General features: G+C 36.4%; 1 protein-coding gene across 2 annotated transcripts; it reads right to left on the bottom strand.

The window, feature by feature from the left end:
* Positions 1–2,203: 2,203 nt before the first annotated feature.
* On the bottom strand, positions 2,204–15,299 carry LOC120422834 (hepatocyte growth factor-regulated tyrosine kinase substrate). 2 transcript variants are annotated; one of them, XR_008212062.1, is made up of 6 exons: positions 15,109–15,299; positions 14,950–15,034; positions 14,585–14,849; positions 4,158–6,035; positions 2,753–2,856; positions 2,204–2,510 (listed from the first exon to the last, which is right to left on the bottom strand). XR_008212062.1 is itself a non-coding variant. In XM_039586376.2 (5 exons), the coding sequence occupies exons 1-4, from the start codon at positions 15,140–15,142 to the stop codon at positions 4,182–4,184; spliced, it is 2,238 nt and encodes a 745-aa protein (XP_039442310.1). In that variant the 5' UTR covers positions 15,143–15,299; the 3' UTR covers positions 2,799–2,856; positions 4,150–4,181. The 2 variants fall into 2 exon arrangements, 1 of the variants encoding a protein (XP_039442310.1); XM_039586376.2 differs by lacking the exon at positions 2,204–2,510 and having other exon boundaries at positions 2,799–2,856; positions 4,150–6,035.
* Between the last annotated feature and the right edge of the window lie 4,499 nt (positions 15,300–19,798).

Below are 19,798 nucleotides of genomic sequence, written 5' to 3'. Positions count from 1 at the left end.
TGCAGGGTTATTTTTTAGAGTGTAACAATGTTCTACAAAGTTGTAGAGCAGACAATTACAAAAAAAATGATATATAGACATAAGGGGTTTGCTTATAAACATCACGAGTTATCGCGATTTTACGAAAAAAAGTTTTGAAAAAGTTACTTTTTGCGTTTTTCTTCGTTTCGTCGTCCGTGTCTGTCGCGGGTGACTATGAACGGCCATGATCAACGACGACCAACATTTTCAAAACTTTTTTTCGTAAAATCGCGATAACTCGTGATGTTTACAAGCAAACCCCTTATGTTTACATATCAAAATTTTTGTAATTGTCTGCTCTACAACTTTGTAAAACATTGTTACACTCTAAAAAATAACCCTGCAAAGTTAGAAAAAAACACGAAATTTTAAAATGGAAAAAATTTTTCTAAATGAAAAAATGACTCTTCTGGGTCAATGTAGATTCGAAAAGTACATTAAATTTCCCATAAAATAACATGTTCCAAAATTTTTTACAGTCAAGTAACGGAAAATGGGAGAATTTTGAAAAATTTTTTTTAGTGTTTTTTTCGATGAAAAATACGTTTTTTCGGAATTCTGAGTACGCCATCAAATCGAGCGTCTAATTTTACATAAAAGTCCCTTTGACATCAAATTTCTATCTCATCACCGTTTCAGGCTGCAAATTGTTGAAAAACACCTCTTTTTTCGCATGTTCAAAAATGGAAGGGGTCGTACCGCCCCTCCGTCACGAGATATCAAAAAACGGACCTCGGATTCATGATCAGGGACAAAAGTTACCCCATAGGACAAAGTTTCACGCAAATCGAAGAGGGGTCGGGGCAACTGCTGTGTGAGTTGGCGGAGAATTACCCACTTATAACATTTTTTGTTATTCTTCGAACAAATCTTTGTTATTCTTTTTTGTTATTTTAACAACTAATCCGATCATTCCAATAACAGTTGAAGTTATTTTTCCATAACAAAAAATGTTATTCCAAAGTTGTTTTGGCTTTCAACCAATATCAGACCAATAACAAATTTTGTTATGATAACATAAACTGTTATTGAACTCTTACGCAAAAATGGATTTCAGCTAATTTCAGCGATGACCTATACATGTTAAGGTACCACAATTTGTGTATTTCAATTCAGACTGTTAGCGCAGTTTTAGTGAAAAAAGTCGATTTTTTGCCGTTTTCGTCATTTTCCCATTTTTGCGCGCGGCGCGTCGAAAAACCCGGTTTTTATTTTCTAAAAATCGTATCTCGGAATATTGAAAACATAACTTTACCATTTTTTGATATGTTTTGTAAAATTTTCCGAGGAATCTGATAAAAATATTTTCAGACATAGGCTTTTTGGTCCCGAGACCTTCAAAACAGCATTTTAAGTTTTCATTGACCTTTTCAATTGTTAGGCTAGAAATTTGAAACTATTAACTATTTTTCCTTAAAAGCTTAACTAATACCCTTTCGTTTGCGATCAAGACAGCTAAAATCGGTTGAAATGGTGCGGAGTTGTGATATTTTTGAAAAATGTGAAAGAACTTTTTTTTGAATCATGCTGTTTTCGTGGGGGTTTGCTATATTTATACAAATTTTTGGCAGAAGCATTATTGAACTCAAAATCAATATCAGACATAATTATCATAATTAAGGACCCAGGACCTCCAGAAGTTACTAAAATCCTAAAGTGTCTAAAATCCCGAAAATCTCTGGACGTAATATTGGAAAATACCCTTAACAGATTTCATAGAGAACTTTTAACGTTAAGCGTCCCATCCTCTACGATTTCTTTACTGCTCTTCAACTGAAGTCACTTTTAGTTTGGTGCTGATGCTACCTCCCTTACCAGCGCGCTCTTCTATCTCTCTCGGTTTCCACCGTCGAGGAAATAAAATGCTGCCGCACGCGCGCAAACAGGTTCTCCCCGCGGCATAACATTATCCGATAAGGCACTTTTGCCCGTTTGAGAGCCTAATTGGCTTTTTGGTTTGGGCTTAGAATCGTATGCGATCCCGCACGCCGGTCAGTGTCCTCATTCTCGTTTTTTTTTTCGCAGCATCTCTACGTTTGCCGCGGAGATCTTCCGCAGTGTCAACGCGGCGGCGTACGTTGATCTAACGAATCCAATTAGGCAAAGCTGTTTGTCAATGAAGCGCGAATCATGCGTAAGTATCGGTTGAAGGATGTTTTTCGGAACAATCATGAACGCACGCTGAAGTTGATTAATTTGAGTAAGCATTTTATTGGAATAGGTTAGGAAATAATATGAGTTTGTTGTTGAATATTGCTATGCCGTGCTTAAAAATAATCTAATGATGAACTGTAGTATTGTTCCTTTCTCTTAAAATTTCCAACCGAAATTAAATTTAAACCACCAATCCGATCGTGTTTTTTTGAAAATATCACAGTTTATGATATTCTCAAATAACACAATCAAATCAAGTGGCATCCCATCGAAACTAACTCTTTCCATCGTGTTGCAATATCTACCGCGAATAATAAACAGTAATACGGCAATTAGGGGAACTATACCCTTTTTCAGCCTATTTCTATTATCGGCCTATCAGCACTTTGATCACGAATTACAGCTTTCATAAAGTGTTTTTGACTGTTCCAAAGTAATAAATAGCTCAAATAAAAGTGAGCAAGCAACTCTCCATTGTTGATACATCTCAAAATGTCGATTTAACAGTGGGAAACGGCAAAAGTGATGAGAATTGGTCGAACGGCTTAGTGTGATTAAAATGGGTATATTTCCCCTACATATATTTAGTGCGATTTTCTTTCCAACAAACAACACAATATTCGTTTTTCATACTTCGATTGGGAGATGTATGCATTCATCTAGTTGCAAATTCGTCTTATCCTGAAAAGAAACATGAATGTTGTTTTAATATTTTATATTTTGTATTAGAAGTCACATCAATAACCTAAGGCAATTGGTTATTTTAATTCAAGGTTTAATTTTTTTAAAATTATAAGGTTTTTAATTTTTTAAGTTTTAAAGTTTTTAAATCATTTGGTATTTTTAATTTTTTTTTAAGTTTTTAAAGCTTTTAAAGTTTTAAAGTTTTTAAAGTTTTTAAAGTTTTAAAGTTTTAAAGTTTTAAAGTTTTAAAGTTTTAAAGTTTTAAAGTTTTAAAGTTTTAAAGTTTTAAAGTTTTAAAGTTTTAAAGTTTTTAAAGTTTTAAAGTTTTAAAGTTTTTAAAGTTTTAAAGTTTTAAAGTTTTAAAGTTTTAAAGTTTTAAAGTTTTAAAGTTTTAAAGTTTTAAAGTTTTAAAGTTTTAAAGTTTTAAAGTTTTAAAGTTTTAAAGTTTTAAAGTTTTAAAGTTTTAAAGTTTTAAAGTTTTAAAGTTTTAAAGTTTTAAAGTTTTAAAGTTTTAAAGTTTTAAAGTTTTAAAGTTTTAAAGTTTTAAAGTTTTAAAGTTTTAAAGTTTTAAAGTTTTAAAGTTTTAAAGTTTTAAAGTTTTAAAGTTTTAAAGTTTTAAAGTTTTAAAGTTTTAAAGTTTTAAAGTTTTAAAGTTTTAAAGTTTTAAAGTTTTAAAGTTTTAAAGTTTTAAAGTTTTAAAGTTTTAAAGTTTTAAAGTTTTAAAGTTTTAAAGTTTTAAAGTTTTAAAGTTTTAAAGTTTTAAAGTTTTAAAGTTTTAAAGTTTTAAAGTTTTAAAGTTTTAAAGTTTTAAAGTTTTAAAGTTTTAAAGTTTTAAAGTTTTAAAGTTTTAAAGTTTTAAAGTTTTAAAGTTTTAAAGTTTTAAAGTTTTAAAGTTTTAAAGTTTTAAAGTTTTAAAGTTTTAAAGTTTTAAAGTTTTAAAGTTTTAAAGTTTTAAAGTTTTAAAGTTTTAAAGTTTTAAAGTTTTAAAGTTTTAAAGTTTTAAAGTTTTAAAGTTTTAAAGTTTTAAAGTTTTAAAGTTTTAAAGTTTTAAAGTTTTAAAGTTTTAAAGTTTTAAAGTTTTAAAGTTTTAAAGTTTTAAAGCTTTAAAGTTTTAAAGTTTTAAAGCTTTAAAGCTTTAAAGTTTTAAAGTTTTAAAGTTTTAAAGTTTTAAAGTCAAGTGTCAAGTTAAAAAAAAAAACTAAAAACAACGGCTTGTCTTTGGGATAATTTTTCATCAATATTTGAACAATAAAAAAACAACATGGCATGTTAGAAACCTGTTTCATTTACCAACTCACTGTTCCACTGCCCTGCAATCCACCTCAATCAAAGCTGATCAGCTCAGCCGTGGCCGGTTCCGGTGCCGACGGTGCCGCAGGCGCTGCAGCGGGAGGTGCAACGGCCACTGCTGGCGCCGGTGCAACAACTTGTGGCGGAGCCACCTGAACCGGAGGCGGTACAACGGGTTGTTGCTGGGGCATCTGCTGAGGAGGAACCTGCTGCTGCTGCTGTTGGTGAATCTGCGGAGGCTGCTGCTGGCCCACGTTCGGATCGGGTCCCAGCTGCTGCGGTGGCATTCCGGGATTCATGGGCATACCCTGGGGTGGTGGTCCTTGCGGCTGCTGCTGCTGCTGCTGGGGTTGTTGGGGTGGTCCGGTCATCATGGGAGGGGGGACACCCCCTGGAGGCATGGGGACACCGTTTGGCATTTGTCCGGGCATCATGTTCATTCCGGGTGGGGCCATTTGTTGTTGCTGTTGGGGTCCGTTATCTGGGCCTTGTGGCATTCCCGGTGGCATGTACGGCGGCTGAGGTCCGTGCTGTGGTGAGAACAGCTGTTGACCCATTTGGGGTGGCATGCCGGGTTGTCCCGATCCCGGTGGTCCGTAGTGGGGAAGTGTTCCCGTGGGGGGAATTTGTTGATAGCCGTAGCCGGGATAGTGAACCGGCGATCCTTGCGGTCCTTGACCTGGGGCCGGCGGAGACATGAACGGGAAGGCGGTTCCCATGCGATATTGGGCCTTTTGCTGCTCCTGACGCATTTGCATTTCACGCTCTTGCTCTTGGATGCGTTGAAGCGCGAGTTGGCGTTGGTATTGAAGGTACTCTTGCTTCTTCTTGCGCATAATTTCCAGCTTTTGGGCCATCTGCAGCTGCTTCTGGCGTTCCTGCTCTTCCGCAATGCGACGCAACTTATCCTGGTGTTCCTGGCGTAAAACGTCCAACGCAGCGCGTGAGTCCTTAATCTGAGTCAGCTTGTCCTGCAGCTGTTCGTACCACATGCGCTTGTCGTCCATATCCTTGATGAAGGTCAACAGCCGCGAGTGCAGCGAAGTCAAGTTCATGAACAGCGTCTGCACGGAGCTGTCCGTCGAAATGCTCCGCCCACGGCTCGAGTTGGACTTCATCCGGTTGACGAAGATCTCCACCTGAGTCTTCATCGAGTTGGAAAACTCATTTATCTCAACGTCATCGCCAATTTTCGGAATCACCAAACTGTTGTTCTGCAGCGGCATCGGACTCGGCATAGGACTCGGGGCCGACGGCGAGGCCGGCGAATCCGCCAGCTGGCGTTGCTCCCAATAGTTACGGTTCAGATAACGTGCCAGCTCGGGATCCGCCGGCGGTTCCTCAACCGGGCTCGGACTGCGCTGCACCTTGACCGGTTCCGGGCTCGGCGACTTGTGGAACGTCGGACGGCGCGCCACCGTCGAGTTCTTCTTCGTTTCCGCTTCCGATTGACTCAGCGCCAGCGCCAACTGCAACTCTTCCTCCTCCCTAAGTTCCTCCTCGGTTTTCCGCGCCACCGGAGCCTGCGTCTGCTGGGCCAACGAACTGCTCAGATATTCCGCCGGCAGATCTTCCTCCTCGGTTGGCTTCTTCTGCAGCGTTCCCACCGGACGCTGCAGCTGGGTGTAGCAGCCTTCACAAACGCGCACCTCCTTCTCGATGCCAAACTTGGGCAGCGTGCTGTTCTTGGACGAGCACTGCTGGCAGAACACCTGGCCACAGTTGCGGCAGTGGTGCTTGCGCTGGGTGAACGAAAACCCGACCCGGCATCGGTGGCACACCTCGCCGTCGGCCCAGTCCGGGGCGTTCTCCGAGGTGAACATGGCGTCGGCTTCCTTCAACTCCGGGAACTTGTGGCCTTCGCTTTTCAGAATGTTCATAGTATCCTGCGTAGAAAATGGAAAAAGGTGTAAAAGTGTTAGATTTGCGTATAATGCCAGAACTTTTCAAAATTCGGTTTCATCCCACTGAACAAGTAATTCATCATATTTGCAAGAAATATTATGTTAGGCAGGGCTGTGGGGTCCATGTTTACGCTGGCCCGAAATCGACGCTTAATGATTGCAGGACAGCCGAGAATACCCGACAAAGTATAAAAAAAAATTAAAGTGGCCAGCCCTACATAGTTTTGTTTACCGCAGAGAAGATTCTGATAACGAATCACAATTCGCAGAAGAGCAATTCTCTACGAAATCGGCTGAAACTTTTATGATGCTTTCGGTATGTCCAAAGAAGCAATTTTGCATCATTAGTTTGTCCATATAATTTTCCATACAAATTTGGCAGCTGTCCATACAAAAATGATGTATGAAAATTTAAAAATCTGTATCTTTTGAAGGATTTTTTTGATCGATTTGGTGTCTTCGGCAAAGTTAAAGGTGTGGATGGATAAGGACTACACTGAAAAAATGAAACAATATAAAAAAAATTATTGATTTTTATTTTTTGTCCCTAAAACTTGTTTTGCAAAAAAAAACACTTTTTTTATTTTTTTATATTTTGATATGTTTTAGGGGACATCAAATGCTAACTTTTCAGAAATTTACAGGTTGTGCAAAAAAAAATTTACCGAGTTATGAATTTTTGAATCAATACAGATTTTTTTTTAAATCAAAATATCGAAAAATGTAAAATCGAATTTACAATCAAAAAGTATTCTAGTGAAATTTTGATAAAGTACACCGTTTTGCCTTCCTCACCTTACTGAGGAAAGGCTATAAAATCACTCGGAAAATGAACTTTTTAATTAGACCTCCTAGACCTACCTTCATTTGTACATATCGACTCAGAATCACCAGCTGAGCAAATGTCTGTGTGTTTGGCTGTATGTAGACATGTGTACCAAATCAATGCCACTGGAATATCTCGTCACAGGATCAACCGAGTTTGGCCGGAAATGTTTTAATCGATCCGTCTTAACGTCCCCTAAGTTGCTATTTAAATTCATGCAGTTTTATCAAGTATTTAAAAAGTTATGTTAAAAAAACTGTTTCATATTCGTTTTCGTTTTTTCGTTTTACGGAGCAAGGTGGGGGACGCGGCCTCAAGTCAGTCCAAGTCCGGTTTCTTGTGGAAAAAAGGGTAGTGGCCGAACTAGTATTGCATACCAAATGAACACCACCGGAAGATATAGGGGATCGGGAGGGGGGAGGTGAAAGAAAATTAGTGTTGATGTGAGTAGTAAGAACTTGGATGATTTGAGCAGTTACGGTAATCTAAGTTTAACACTGAATAAAGAAAATCTGAAATTGTGATTCAAAGTAAGAAGGCCCGGAATAAATTAAATTATTAGTTAATTAAATAAGAAAATGTAACTAATCGGAGATCTATACAAAAGAAACCTATGATGTATTCCAAATTTAAAGGAAATAAAAAATACTAGAGAAAAAAAAGATGAAAACTAACTGCCGACCTGTCACGTCCGTCAATAGTCTTGTCGTACATTACAACTAGAAACAGATCTGCCAATGAAATGTTACACTTCGTTCAAATCAACTAATCATTTAAGTCCAATTATTCATCTACGGAAAACTATCTAACTTTAATCAACAACCTAAACTAAACTGTCTGATAGTAAATTTAATCTCAAATCCCCGAATGTTTTATTATAACGCCAAATAAGGTAAAGGATCTTGTTTTTAAACCAGTCTTGCCGCTTCCAAAAACCAATAAACATAAATGAACAGTTCATAAGTTGAACACTAGTAATTAAGACGACTATTTCATGCCATTCATTTCATTAGGGCATAGAGCTTTGCAAACAAGAGTGCATCTCTATTATACCTTATGTAAACTGTCATTTGAGTGAAGGAGACACACTCCTGTTCACAAAACCCATGCGCCCTTTTGAAATGTTAGGCTCCATTTGATCGTCAAGGCTCCAGTAGACCCTCGATTCGCAACAATGGTCGATACAACCATAATCCGAAAACCGTTAGTTCAACAGATTAACGAATTTTGTCCGATATCATCGCACTATTGATTGACCGAGACTCTATGGAAATTTTGACATATCAAAATGCTACGTAATAATATTTTTTTTAAATAAATTTCAAAATCTATTCTATCCTACAATGCCTAGAAGAGGCCTCTGTTTCTGTTGTGAGCAAGCGCTGGTTTCAGAGTTCATTTTTCAATTTAAAAGGGGTGGGAGACGACTAATTTGCTTCATGAACTCCTACTCGGCCTTGGGACCAACTCTTAAGACATTGATCGCTCCTAGCTAGGAATTAAACCTAGACACAGCGTCGAGGCCCGCTTCGCATGGCAAAAATGTTGGCTGGGGGGAAGTGATATTATCACGAAATTTTATTTTAAAGCCAACATTGCTAACGGCGTCGAGGTCCTTACTCATGCCCAAGGACTTCAAAAGCTAAGCATTTTTACAATGAAAAGAAAATAATATCATCTCGCAACGTAGCTTATATTGTGAGTACTCGCGCTAGTACTACAGAGTAAAAGCACTTTCCATCGAGTGATGATCCGGTCCGCGTGAGCGCTTTTCTTCAAAGAGGTCGTTTTGTTCTTAAGAGAACATCTTTGTAAGCAATGCCCATAGGATAGCTTACTGTTTTGAAGACTGCTGAGGATCCGGATCCCTTGCAGCCTGTCACTCCAGTTAACTCATCCCTTTATCCTCCATCCGCCACCCGGAGGCACGCGCCGTAAGGCTGCCAAAGTCCTGACGACCCACAGGACCTGGGAAAACCAATCTTATCATCCCTAAGCGTAAAGACTTTAAGACTAGCTTTCATCATCAAAGCCCACGGGTTAAAAAAAAAAAAAAAAAAAAAAAAAAAAAAAAAAAAAAAAAAAAACTGTTTCATATTAAATTAAAATTATGGTAAAAAGGGTGTTTTTTTCATGAAACCATCACATGTTATATATTTTAAGAAAGCATATGAGAAGACCTTTTAGATGGAGTAAGAATTTTAAAGATCTGACTTACCTATCTTAAATTACAAGCAGTTTAAAAAATAGTCTCAATTCACATAACCTCAACTGGTCGGGTCTAATCGCCACGAAAAAGCCGTGTAGAGGGATGCCATTTTATTCAAAGGCCGTGTCTGTATAAGGCTTTCTAGTCAGAAATTTACCAACACATTCAAAGTATGTTTACATGACAGCTGGACGTTTGTTTGCATCAGGTTTCCTATCTCTTTCTAGCAATTTTTTTTTGTCAAGCGACTTCTAGCTGGTTTATTTGACTGACTGCCCGATATGTCAGCCAACATACTTCGCAGGGCTGTGACAGCTACAGCTCGATCATTGTTTGCATCAGGACACTGTGACGAGGAGTTCGTCATTTTTGAGTTAAATTATATTTTTTTCACTGGGCCTAGAAAGCCTTATAATCTTGAAAAAAGTCTGTAGGTAGTCTGTTATTTTTATTAGGTGCTGCGATCACGTTAGGGGAGATCCATAAACCATGTGGACACTTCAGGCGGGTTGGAATCACTCTATAAATGAGAGGAAGGCACCAACCACCTAATGATAGATTATGTAACGTTTTCAAGTTATAGCCATTTTTAGATAACTTTTTAAGATTTTTTTAAATTAGTGCCCATGTTTGCACACTTTTCAAAACCCCCGATTTAATCCCACCTAGGGTGAGATAGAGCTTTTCTTACTAAAGAATACAGTGAGTCAAATATTTGTCCGTACCCCCCCGTACGGGAAATGTTTGTGATATAAAAGTTCATAAAATACGACCAAAGTACCATGTTTTATACATCAATCGACGCGGCAGAATGTCCTCTTTAAGACACTGTCATTGGATTTGCAAAAAACTTTTTCTAAAAAAATACAAAAATAGTTTACTGAAAATAGTCAAAAAAAGAGGTCAAATAATTGTCCGTACCCCTAATAAAAGTACAAAATCTGATCGATTTAAGTGAATTCATTTATGAAATGTTGTTTCTGTGTCAAATAGTAGTACCTCTAGCCAGTTTGTGACAACTTTGAACTTCTGATAACTTTGTTAAGTAAGTTTATATTAAAAATTGGTTTAAATTTAGTTTTTTATGTAAAACTTATCAAAACATAAGTTTATAAACAACTATTTTTATAAAATTGCTATTTTATGTTGTAAGAGTCTCTATTGAACAAGTTTTAACAATATTTGTTCGAAATATACATTGTTTTCATCTCTTTTATTGACATTTTTCGACCAAAAATACTGTTTCGGAACAATACCGTTAAACAATCCGGATTGTCCCGGAACCGGTTTAACCACTCGGAGGGAAATTTTGTGGTGGTCAGATAGAGGACAAAACAACCCACCTCTTGCAATTTGAAGCATCCAATTTCGTCCACTATAGCCCGATTACGAGTCCCTAGACTGAAATTTGAAATTTTCACTTTCCGTGCTGAGAATTTCTATACCGGCCTGGGTCAGAATGTTCTGCTTGGGGAATTTGTAAATTACAAATTTCAGACGAGGGACTCGTAATCGGGCTGTAGTGGACGAAATTGGATGCTTCAAATTGCAAGAGGTGAGTTTTTTTGTCCTCTATCTGACCACCACAAAATTTCCCTCCGAGGGGTTAAACCGGTTCCGGGACAATCCGGATGGTTTAACGGTATTGTTCCGAAACAGTATTTTTGGTCGAAAAATGTCAATAAAAAAGATGAAAACAATGTATATTTCGAACAAATATTGTTAAAACTTGTTCAATAGAGACTCTTACAACATAAAATAGCAATTTTATAAAAATAGTTGTTTATAAACTTATGTTTTGATAAGTTTTACATAAAAAACTAAATTTAAACCAATTTTTAATATAAACTTACTTAACAAAGTTATCAGAAGTTCAAAGTTGTCACAAACTGGCTAGAGGTACTACTATTTGACACAGAAACAACATTTCATAAATGAATTCACTTAAATCGATCAGATTTTGTACTTTTATTAGGGGTACGGACAATTATTTGACCTCTTTTTTTGACTATTTTCAGTAAACTATTTTTGTATTTTTTTAGAAAAAGTTTTTTGCAAATCCAATGACAGTGTCTTAAAGAGGACATTCTGCCGCGTCGATTGATGTATAAAACATGGTACTTTGGTCGTATTTTATGAACTTTTATATTACAAACATTTTCCGTACGGGGGGGACGGACAAATATTTGATTCACTGTATAACAATGGTAGAACTTCTTTCAATTCAGAAAAAAAGTAAATCTTGCCCGAGGAGAGTTTCCGTGTATACGAAACGCGTCGGTTCGTTCATTTATTGCTCTTCATTTCGATACGATTTTTGTGAAGTTGGCGTGACTCTGCGGTGTAAATTTGGTGTTAACATTTTATTTAAAGTTCATATTATGGGTATCAAGTGAAGTGTTTGCCTTATTTTGAAGATTATCCACAAAAAATCAAATTTAAAAAAAAAGTTTTCATTTGGGTTTTCATGCCATTTGACATTTGCTTCGGCGCTGTTCCATTTTCCGTCGTTCCGGAGACATTTTTTTCAATGGGCATTAGGTTGCATAAAACTTTCTGCGATAACTTGGATGCAAGTCCAAATCGTACCTCTTATCATAGGCAATCAAACGTCAAAATTACCCCCCACTAGAGGGCGCTCAAACTTGGGGTGATGTTTTCAATATAACCTACAGCGAGTAAATTGGTTAGAAATTTGAAATTGTTTTATTTCATCATAAAATCGACATTAATAGCAAATTATACCATTTTCAGGTAAGAAATAAATAGCTTAATTGATATAAACGAAAATATTTTTGTGATGGCCGATTTAACCTGTTCATTATCTGATTCAAAATAAGGGAATATTTTAATCAACCAAAACCTAACTAATCAACTGAGAATGTAGATTATTCAAGTGGACAAATATTTTTTAAAGTCACTTATACCATAAAAGCAAAGATCTGCTTGAAAAATGATAATTGGATTGATTTTCAAAATTAGCAATCTAACCTCATTCTCGCGTTTTCAATCCGGATCTCAGAATTTTCAATGAAAAAGGCAACTTAGCAAAAAAATCAAAAAGTCAGTCGATAGAACTTTTTATTTCTTACCTCCTGTTAACTTTATTTTATTCCAAAAGATCAATTTTCTTTTAAAAAACCTTAAAATAGTTTTCACTCCCCTTTGCACTTATCGCGCAAAAACGTAAACGTAACCTTGCACCAAAGTTCTCATACCCGAATGTAGGTGGCGAATAGAGTTTTTAGCTTTGGTTTTGGGGGCCTATCGCAGGGGATCACCATCTCGTTTCGTCACAGGGGGTAGATATTCAAGCTTCGATCTTGTAGTAGTGAAATTCGAACCGTTCAACGCGATAAATGGAAAAGCGTGAGAAACAGTGAGCGTTAGGTTAATCGTTATCAAAAGTGGATGCTGTTGCTGTGATATTTTGTCGGCGAAGGATTATCCTGAAAAAGCCGCTTCTAGTTTAGGTCCAGTTTTAATGAGACTCGGTTTCACGATCTTGCGCGTCCGGGACATCCTGAGCAGTGCATCCTTTTCAAAGAATTTATGAATTGTTTGACTTTTCTCCTACTACCCTTAGTTTTCGTTCACTCTTTTCTTCGTTATATTTATTCATGTAAAATCCTAATTCAATTCTTCTACCTTCCTGTTTTAAAGTCAATTAATTTTTTAATTTTAACAATCTTTATCATCCTGCTTCTGTTCTTTATGCGTCTCCATTCATAACCAAATATTTTTTTCAGCAGGGTATGCAGGTAACTCATTATAAATGAATATAAATTAATAATTATGTATTATTACACTTAACACACCCTACACAACACCACTGCAATCATAAATCGGAGCGTTTGGTACGGTATGTCCACGCATCCCTCCTCCCCTGTAGATTCTGTGAAATGTGATCCGTTCTCAGAATCCTCTCTGCGGTAAACACAACGCAGTAGGGCTGGCCGCTTTAATTTTTGCAATACATTTTCGGGTGTTCTCGGATGTACTGCAATTATTAATATTGACAAGAAAAGTGCTTGGGGCGTAATCTAATCACAAGACTTTCCAGCATGCTTTCATCGGACTGGCTGCGTTTGTGTTCGATTAGATTATATTAGATAGAAAAAAAGTAAATCTTTCCCAGTTCCTCAGGGGAACACCCTTGAAGAGTATCGGGGCCGGCATTTACAAAGCGGATTCAGTGGCAGTTTCATTCTCAACTTAATGTTAAAATGTTAAGTTTAATGTTAACATTCCATAGGTCGCCTCCCTAAGGTGTCGTGATAAGGTCCAGTTTGTGACGATACACTACCTTCCCCTTACTAAGCAATCGATTCCAGAAGAGAAAAGATCACCAGTTGTGTTGGTCCGAGCCGGGATTTGAACCCCGATCTACCGCTTACGAGGCGGAAGCGTTACCACTGGGCTACGTGGCTCGGTTTTTCAATTCAGAGCATCGACTTTATTATTTATAACGCCAGCACAAAAGAAAGTGAAATGATACAAAAAATCTTATGATGAAGCAAATTATTATAATTAATATGTTTTCCAAAAGAAATTAAAAACGCAATTTTCACCGAAAGAATATTTTTAATCGTGCATATTTTTTATCAAACAAGCGTTTATGAAAAACGCAACAAAAAGCGCTGAGTTCCGGGTATCGGGTCAGAATTTAATCGAAAGAGCGCATCAAAACCTTCAAATTAGTAATAGAGTGTTAGAAATGAATAAATAGGTATACCTGCATAATCAATTCAACCAAAAAACGATTTAAGTTAGTTAAATACAGATTTGAACCAGTAGGTGGGCGAAAACTGGAGCATGGCGAAAACTGGGTCCTCTACCTATTCTTTTAGAAAAAAAAAGAAATCAATTTAAAAAAAGTTGGACAAATTATAACTAAACTTAAATTATGTTTTCCGTGTTTTCAGTAGAACTTCCAGGTTTGTCCAGGTTCTCTAGGTGAAGGCAAATTTCCGTTGTGATCTTCCTCCCAAGATCATGCAATGTAACAAATCCATCTTTTGTCCACAAATTTCACTCTAACATTCCAATAATTTTACATTTTCATCATATGATTAACTTTTTCAGGAACACAATTGTTATTGAAAAGAAATGGTTTATACGAACAGTTAAAATATGTTTTACGAAAAACAGATTGACTTGAGCGGTAATTAGATCCTCTGAATTGATTCAAAAATTGTTTTCCAAAGTTCAGCGACATCCCCTTTTTTCGTTTCAAGTGGCCTGCACATTTCAACAAAGAAACAGGCCAGTAATCGATGAGTCACTTGCAAATTAAATTAACAGTGATATCAAACCTCGAGACCGTACCTTGCCACGACTTGAACACTCTCACCGCTCGGCTGCGACTGAACAACGCAACGCAACACTCCACCCGCCACAACATGCAGCCAATGGAAATCGAAACCTTTTCTTTGCTCTAGACTTTATCCAATTAGCACCCATTTCGGTGCCACAGTCTACCAAAAGAGAACTTACCCGAATCGAGCGGTACTTGAACACCGAACGGAACGCACACGCCCACGCCTGGATCAGCTCCAGCATCTTGGCGCGGACCTCCTCGTGCGGGGTGTTGTTGACCAGCTGCTGGAACATCTCGCAGTTGGCCTTGTTGGAGATTTCGTCGTGCACCGGAGCGCCGCAGTTCTTGACCACGCTCTCGAGCACCAGCAGCGCGTACTGGGCCGTGTGCGGGTTCGGCGAAAAGAGCTTCTTCTTGATCGCCTGGACCGCGTACTTGGCCCTGCGCCAACAGAGAGAGGAGAAAAAAAAACGCAAGTTATGAATCATCATCTTCCGGAAGCTTCATTGAGTTGGGGAAAGAAGAAAAACGTCAAACTTACGAGACATCGGTCTGCCGGATCGCGTCGCAGATTACCATGATGGACTGCCAGTCCGGTTCCAGCTGAAGGTGGCTGGTGGCATTCTCTGGAAGGGCGTAGTTTTGGATTGGAAGATGATACAGGAACCAAACAGAACAAAAACAAAGGTGCAAAACTTACCCAAACTTTTATCGAAATTTGACGACCGAAACATGTTTGTTTGTTCAATTATCAAATTACTCTGTGTACAAAAACCTCGTAACGATTGAGGACTCTGAATTTGCGTGATATTTTTACAATTTTCAAAGCTTTTTTAGAAAAATTTTACTCCCAAATTTTCACTTGTCAACTCAGCTGATAAGCAAAACACGGAGGACGACGATGACGTTTGCTTGTTGATGTGCCCTATCGGCATTTTTGGTGCTAGTCGATTCGTCGACGAAAGCGCGACATCTGGTGGCACAGAAAGCACGGACATGAACCAATCTCGATGGAAATGGCCGGCGCGAGCTGGAATCGACGAAAATCAAAAGTGGAGCACGTGCCGTGACGAGTGAATTTTTTGAAAATTTGACCGGATTTTTGATGCAATTTAATTCATTTTTGTCTTAAAACTTTCTCTTCAAAATTATCTCAACAATTATAGAAAATAAAATAATTAAAAACATAAATTTTCAATTAAAAAACGCGTTAGAAGGTAGCTAGGAAGGTCATTGATTAACACTTCGAGTTTTGTAAAAAATTTACTTAATGTCTTGGAATTTTCAAAAAAGTTTCAGCTGTCAAAATACTTATCCGCCCTTGTTGTTGCTCCAGAAATAAAGTTTACTTAAAACTTTTTTACGCTATTTTATATTTTATGTCAGTAAAAAACCTTATAATTTATCAATATTTTGATCCCCATTTTGGACACATATATTTTGTTCAAAAATCTTAATAATCAAAACAATTTGAAACGTTTCAATGTGAGTGAAACTAGTAAATATCGTCAAAACTTTCATCAAACATTTTAGGAAATATTTATAAAACGTTTAAATTTGACTTAGGTGAAAATCTGAATCATAATGACCTTTTCAAAAACTGATCTTTAAACTTAATTTGCACTTAGAATCCTTCCCTCGGGATTCCAACTCATGACTGTTGGATAACGAATCTGATTGACTAATTGCAAACATTTTACAAAGCTTTTTTTCGACCAACCCTCCCATCCCCCCATAATTAGAAATTGGGTCGAAAAATCAGGGGATAAATATTTTTCAAATAACTGAAAAAATCAAGGTAAATTTAAGTGCAATTAGCTGAATTCTATTGAAAATGCTTTTCTCTGCGTTTAGAATCATTTGAGCATGTTCGGAGTTATTTATGTTTTTATCGTCGAATTTTACATTTTTTGAAAAAAAAAATGATTGCAATTTACCTTTACAGATGCTTAAAACTATTTATAACATTTTTTTTTTTCATTGAAATGTTGAAGTTTTGGCTCTCTACGATTTTTCATCAGTCACACTTAATTCAGTCACACGCCGTTACATAAATTGTTCAGATTACATGTCACCATTTTTTAAATGAACAATACCATTAGAAATGCCATTTTCTGTTTTCTATTTCAATTAGCGAAAATTTTCAAAAGATAACAGAAATTTAAAAAATCAGCTTATAGATGTATTTTCTACAATTTTAAATTAAAATAACGTTATTTATTTTTTTAAATCACCTATTTTGTAAATTTCGCCCTCAAGCTCAAATATTCTTTAAATTTGGCCCGGCCTTTAAAAACATTGAGCACCCTTGTTTTAGGGCAGGGGTGCCCAACCTTTTGGCCCTGCGGGCCAGATCTGATGTTTCTGAAGCAGTGGCGGGCCGGAACTAATATTTGATAAAAGTTGAAGAACACATTTTTGTTCAATTTTTATTATTGTGTTCTTTTAAAGAAAATAAATTAAAAAAAAACTAGTGTTGCATAAGATTCCTAAATCTTGATTTTAAGAATGAAAAACAAGGATAACATTCAAAAACGAGTTTATTTGAGTTATTTTAATTTTTGTTTGTTTAAAATTGTTTAGTTATTGTTTTTAACGATTGCAATTTTTATTTAAAAAAAACATTCAAATTTCAATGGTCGTTGCAATTTTTTAAGTTTAATTTCCTCAACACTACGATATAAAAAATCAATGAGACATGATAAAATTTATTCGAACGAAATTTAGATTCGTATATCCCTTTTAAAAACAAACTTTTTTGCGTTTTTGTGCACCTTTTCAAAAAATTTAAAAAGTATTTTAAAATGGTTTTAAATACAAGCTAAATTTAAAAAGTGTCAAATTATGCATTAAATCATTTTTTAATCCGTTATTTTCCAAATTCAAGGTTTATAAAAATATATATTTTTGTTCTCTTATTTCATGCCCCATTGAGACATTATTTTTATATTTTTAAAATATTGGCCGCGATCTATTCTCAGTATGAATAATTTGCCTTTTTAAGCTTCATTAACACTGGAACGCCCAACGCATGTCCAACTTACACGGACGCCCAAGCCAATTTATTTATATATTTAATATTTTATGAACAGCCTTAAGGGCCGGTCATAGAATTATTTTAGAAAGCCGTCGCGGGCCGGATGAAATGGCTTCAAGGCCGGATCCGGCCCGCGGAGCGGACGTTGGGCAGGCCTGTTTTAGGGGGCTTTTCCTTTCCTTTATTTTGCGTAATCTATACACTCAACCCCCGGTGGTTGGTCACTTTTTCGTTTGACACTTTTTTAGTTTGTACCCCGTTGGTTGGTCAAAGTCAAACTAAAAAGTGACGAACTGTCACTTTTTACACGGCGCTCACGCACACTATCAAAACAAACGTTTAGTAGTGTGTGTGAACTCCATGTAAAAGGGGTGTCAAACTAAAACGTGACCCCGTTCGTTTGACAACAGTTGGTGTCAAACCACCGGGGTTTGAGTGTACATGTCTTGTCTCCACACAATTTCGTCAGCTGTACATTTATAAACTAGTTGTTTCTATACGAAAATCTGAATCTTGGAAATGGGGTTTCTGATCAATATGGTATAGCAAAATAGAAGGCGATGACGAGAACGATTCAGAATAATAAATTATTACCCACTTTTTATTATCTGTTTTCACTAAAAGTGATGCTCCCGAAAATTGTACTTTTTAGGTATAATAAGATTTGCAATCCAAAATAATTTATTTGAAACACTATTTTAAAATGTAAGCGTATTCTGATTTTAGATGAAACAAACCCTCCCATTGCTTTAACTGCATTTTATCGAAAAAAAAAAATATAAAAAAGCATAAAAATTGAAATTATGAACCACGGTTTCAACATTTTAATTTAAAAAATGTGTTTTAAAATGCATTATACACATGTCCAGGTGTTTTGTAATCACTAGTTTCCAAAATATCTAAGTATTGACGAAAAATATATTTTGAGCGAATGAAAAAAGTTTTTGCTGTGCTCTGAGCATTGGAATTTCTTTAAAAAAATCAAAATATTTCTAATCGATCCAAAATAAGCTAAACAGGATTATCATTGCAGAAAAATATATTTTAGGTTGTTTTCAGTTGATAAGATTTCTATTTTCATTATTATTTTGAAGTTTTTTGAAAAAATATTTTTTACCCCCTGATTTTCGGACCAATTTTGAAGGGGAAATATTGAAAAATAAGAGAGAAATTTTAAAAATGGGAGAAAATTGGTGAATGGATGAATAAACAGATCTGATGAGTTTTCGATAACTTTTAATAACATTAAATTTTATGAAATTATAGGGTTGCTGCGCGTATAAAATATGTATGTAAAAATTAGCTTCCAAGGAAAACAGTACAGGTATAACCAAGAGCCCTGATTGCTCACAATCCACCTCTTCACTCGCGGGCACAAATCTGACACGACGCAAACCAGCTCTAATGAATTTCTAACGTTTTTCACTACCACACCACTACTGAATTCTCTCTCTTCTGCTCTCTCTCTCTCTAGTATGTGAAAAGCTTTGTCTCTGCTAGCTAATTAAAAAGAATCTGCGATTGACTGTGTTTAAATCAATGATTCGTTTGGTCAAAATCAATGTTTGAAAAACATTTTAAATTTTTTTGATCACTCAACATTAAAGACTCATTGAACAGCAAACGAGTGTCGCGCTGGTATTTTCTTAGCATCGCTCCTCTTTGAGCACGTTTTTTGTCGCCGACGGGTGCAGTAGGCTAAGCTGGGTGATCGACCAAATCCCTGGCTGCTTGCAGATCGCGGTAGCTCACGATTGATTGCGCGCTGATGATTGAAACAATTTTATCAGAATTCAAATCGAATCAATTTGTTCGCTCTACAACTCGTCTCGAAAAATGCTACCGGGTCCAACTGGGCTGACATTTCAAAACAAATATATTCGTGAGAGGAAAAATATTTTTTTTTTTATAAAATAAATTTTCTACATTTTAAATGCTAAAACTTTTTTCCTGTTAAAATATTACCAAAACATCATCAAAAGTTGATGAAAGGTATTTTATAATCTATTTCTTCCGAGTTGAAAAAAAATACAATATTTTCGCTAAGAATACAAAGGTACACTCAACCCCCGGTGGTTGGTCACTGTTTTGTTTGACACTTTTTTAGTTTGTACCCCGTTGGTTGGTCAAAGTCAAACTAAAAAGTGACGAAATGTCACTTTTCACACGGCGCTTACGCACACTATCAAAACAAACGTTTGGTAGTGTGTGTGAACCCCGTGTAAAAGGGGTATCAAACTAAAAAGTGACCCCGTTCGTTTGACAAAAGTTAGTGTCAAACAAGGGGTTGGAAACTCTTAGATCTATAATTATTTTGTTAACCAGTATATCAAAATATATGTTAGTATACTTA

This window comes from Culex pipiens, chromosome 2 (assembly GCF_016801865.2).
Source record: "Culex pipiens pallens isolate TS chromosome 2, TS_CPP_V2, whole genome shotgun sequence".
In the NCBI taxonomy this organism is placed as follows: domain Eukaryota; kingdom Metazoa; phylum Arthropoda; class Insecta; order Diptera; family Culicidae; genus Culex; species Culex pipiens.
Note: the sequence above shows the minus strand (reverse complement) of the source record. Positions and strands in the feature narration are given on the sequence as shown.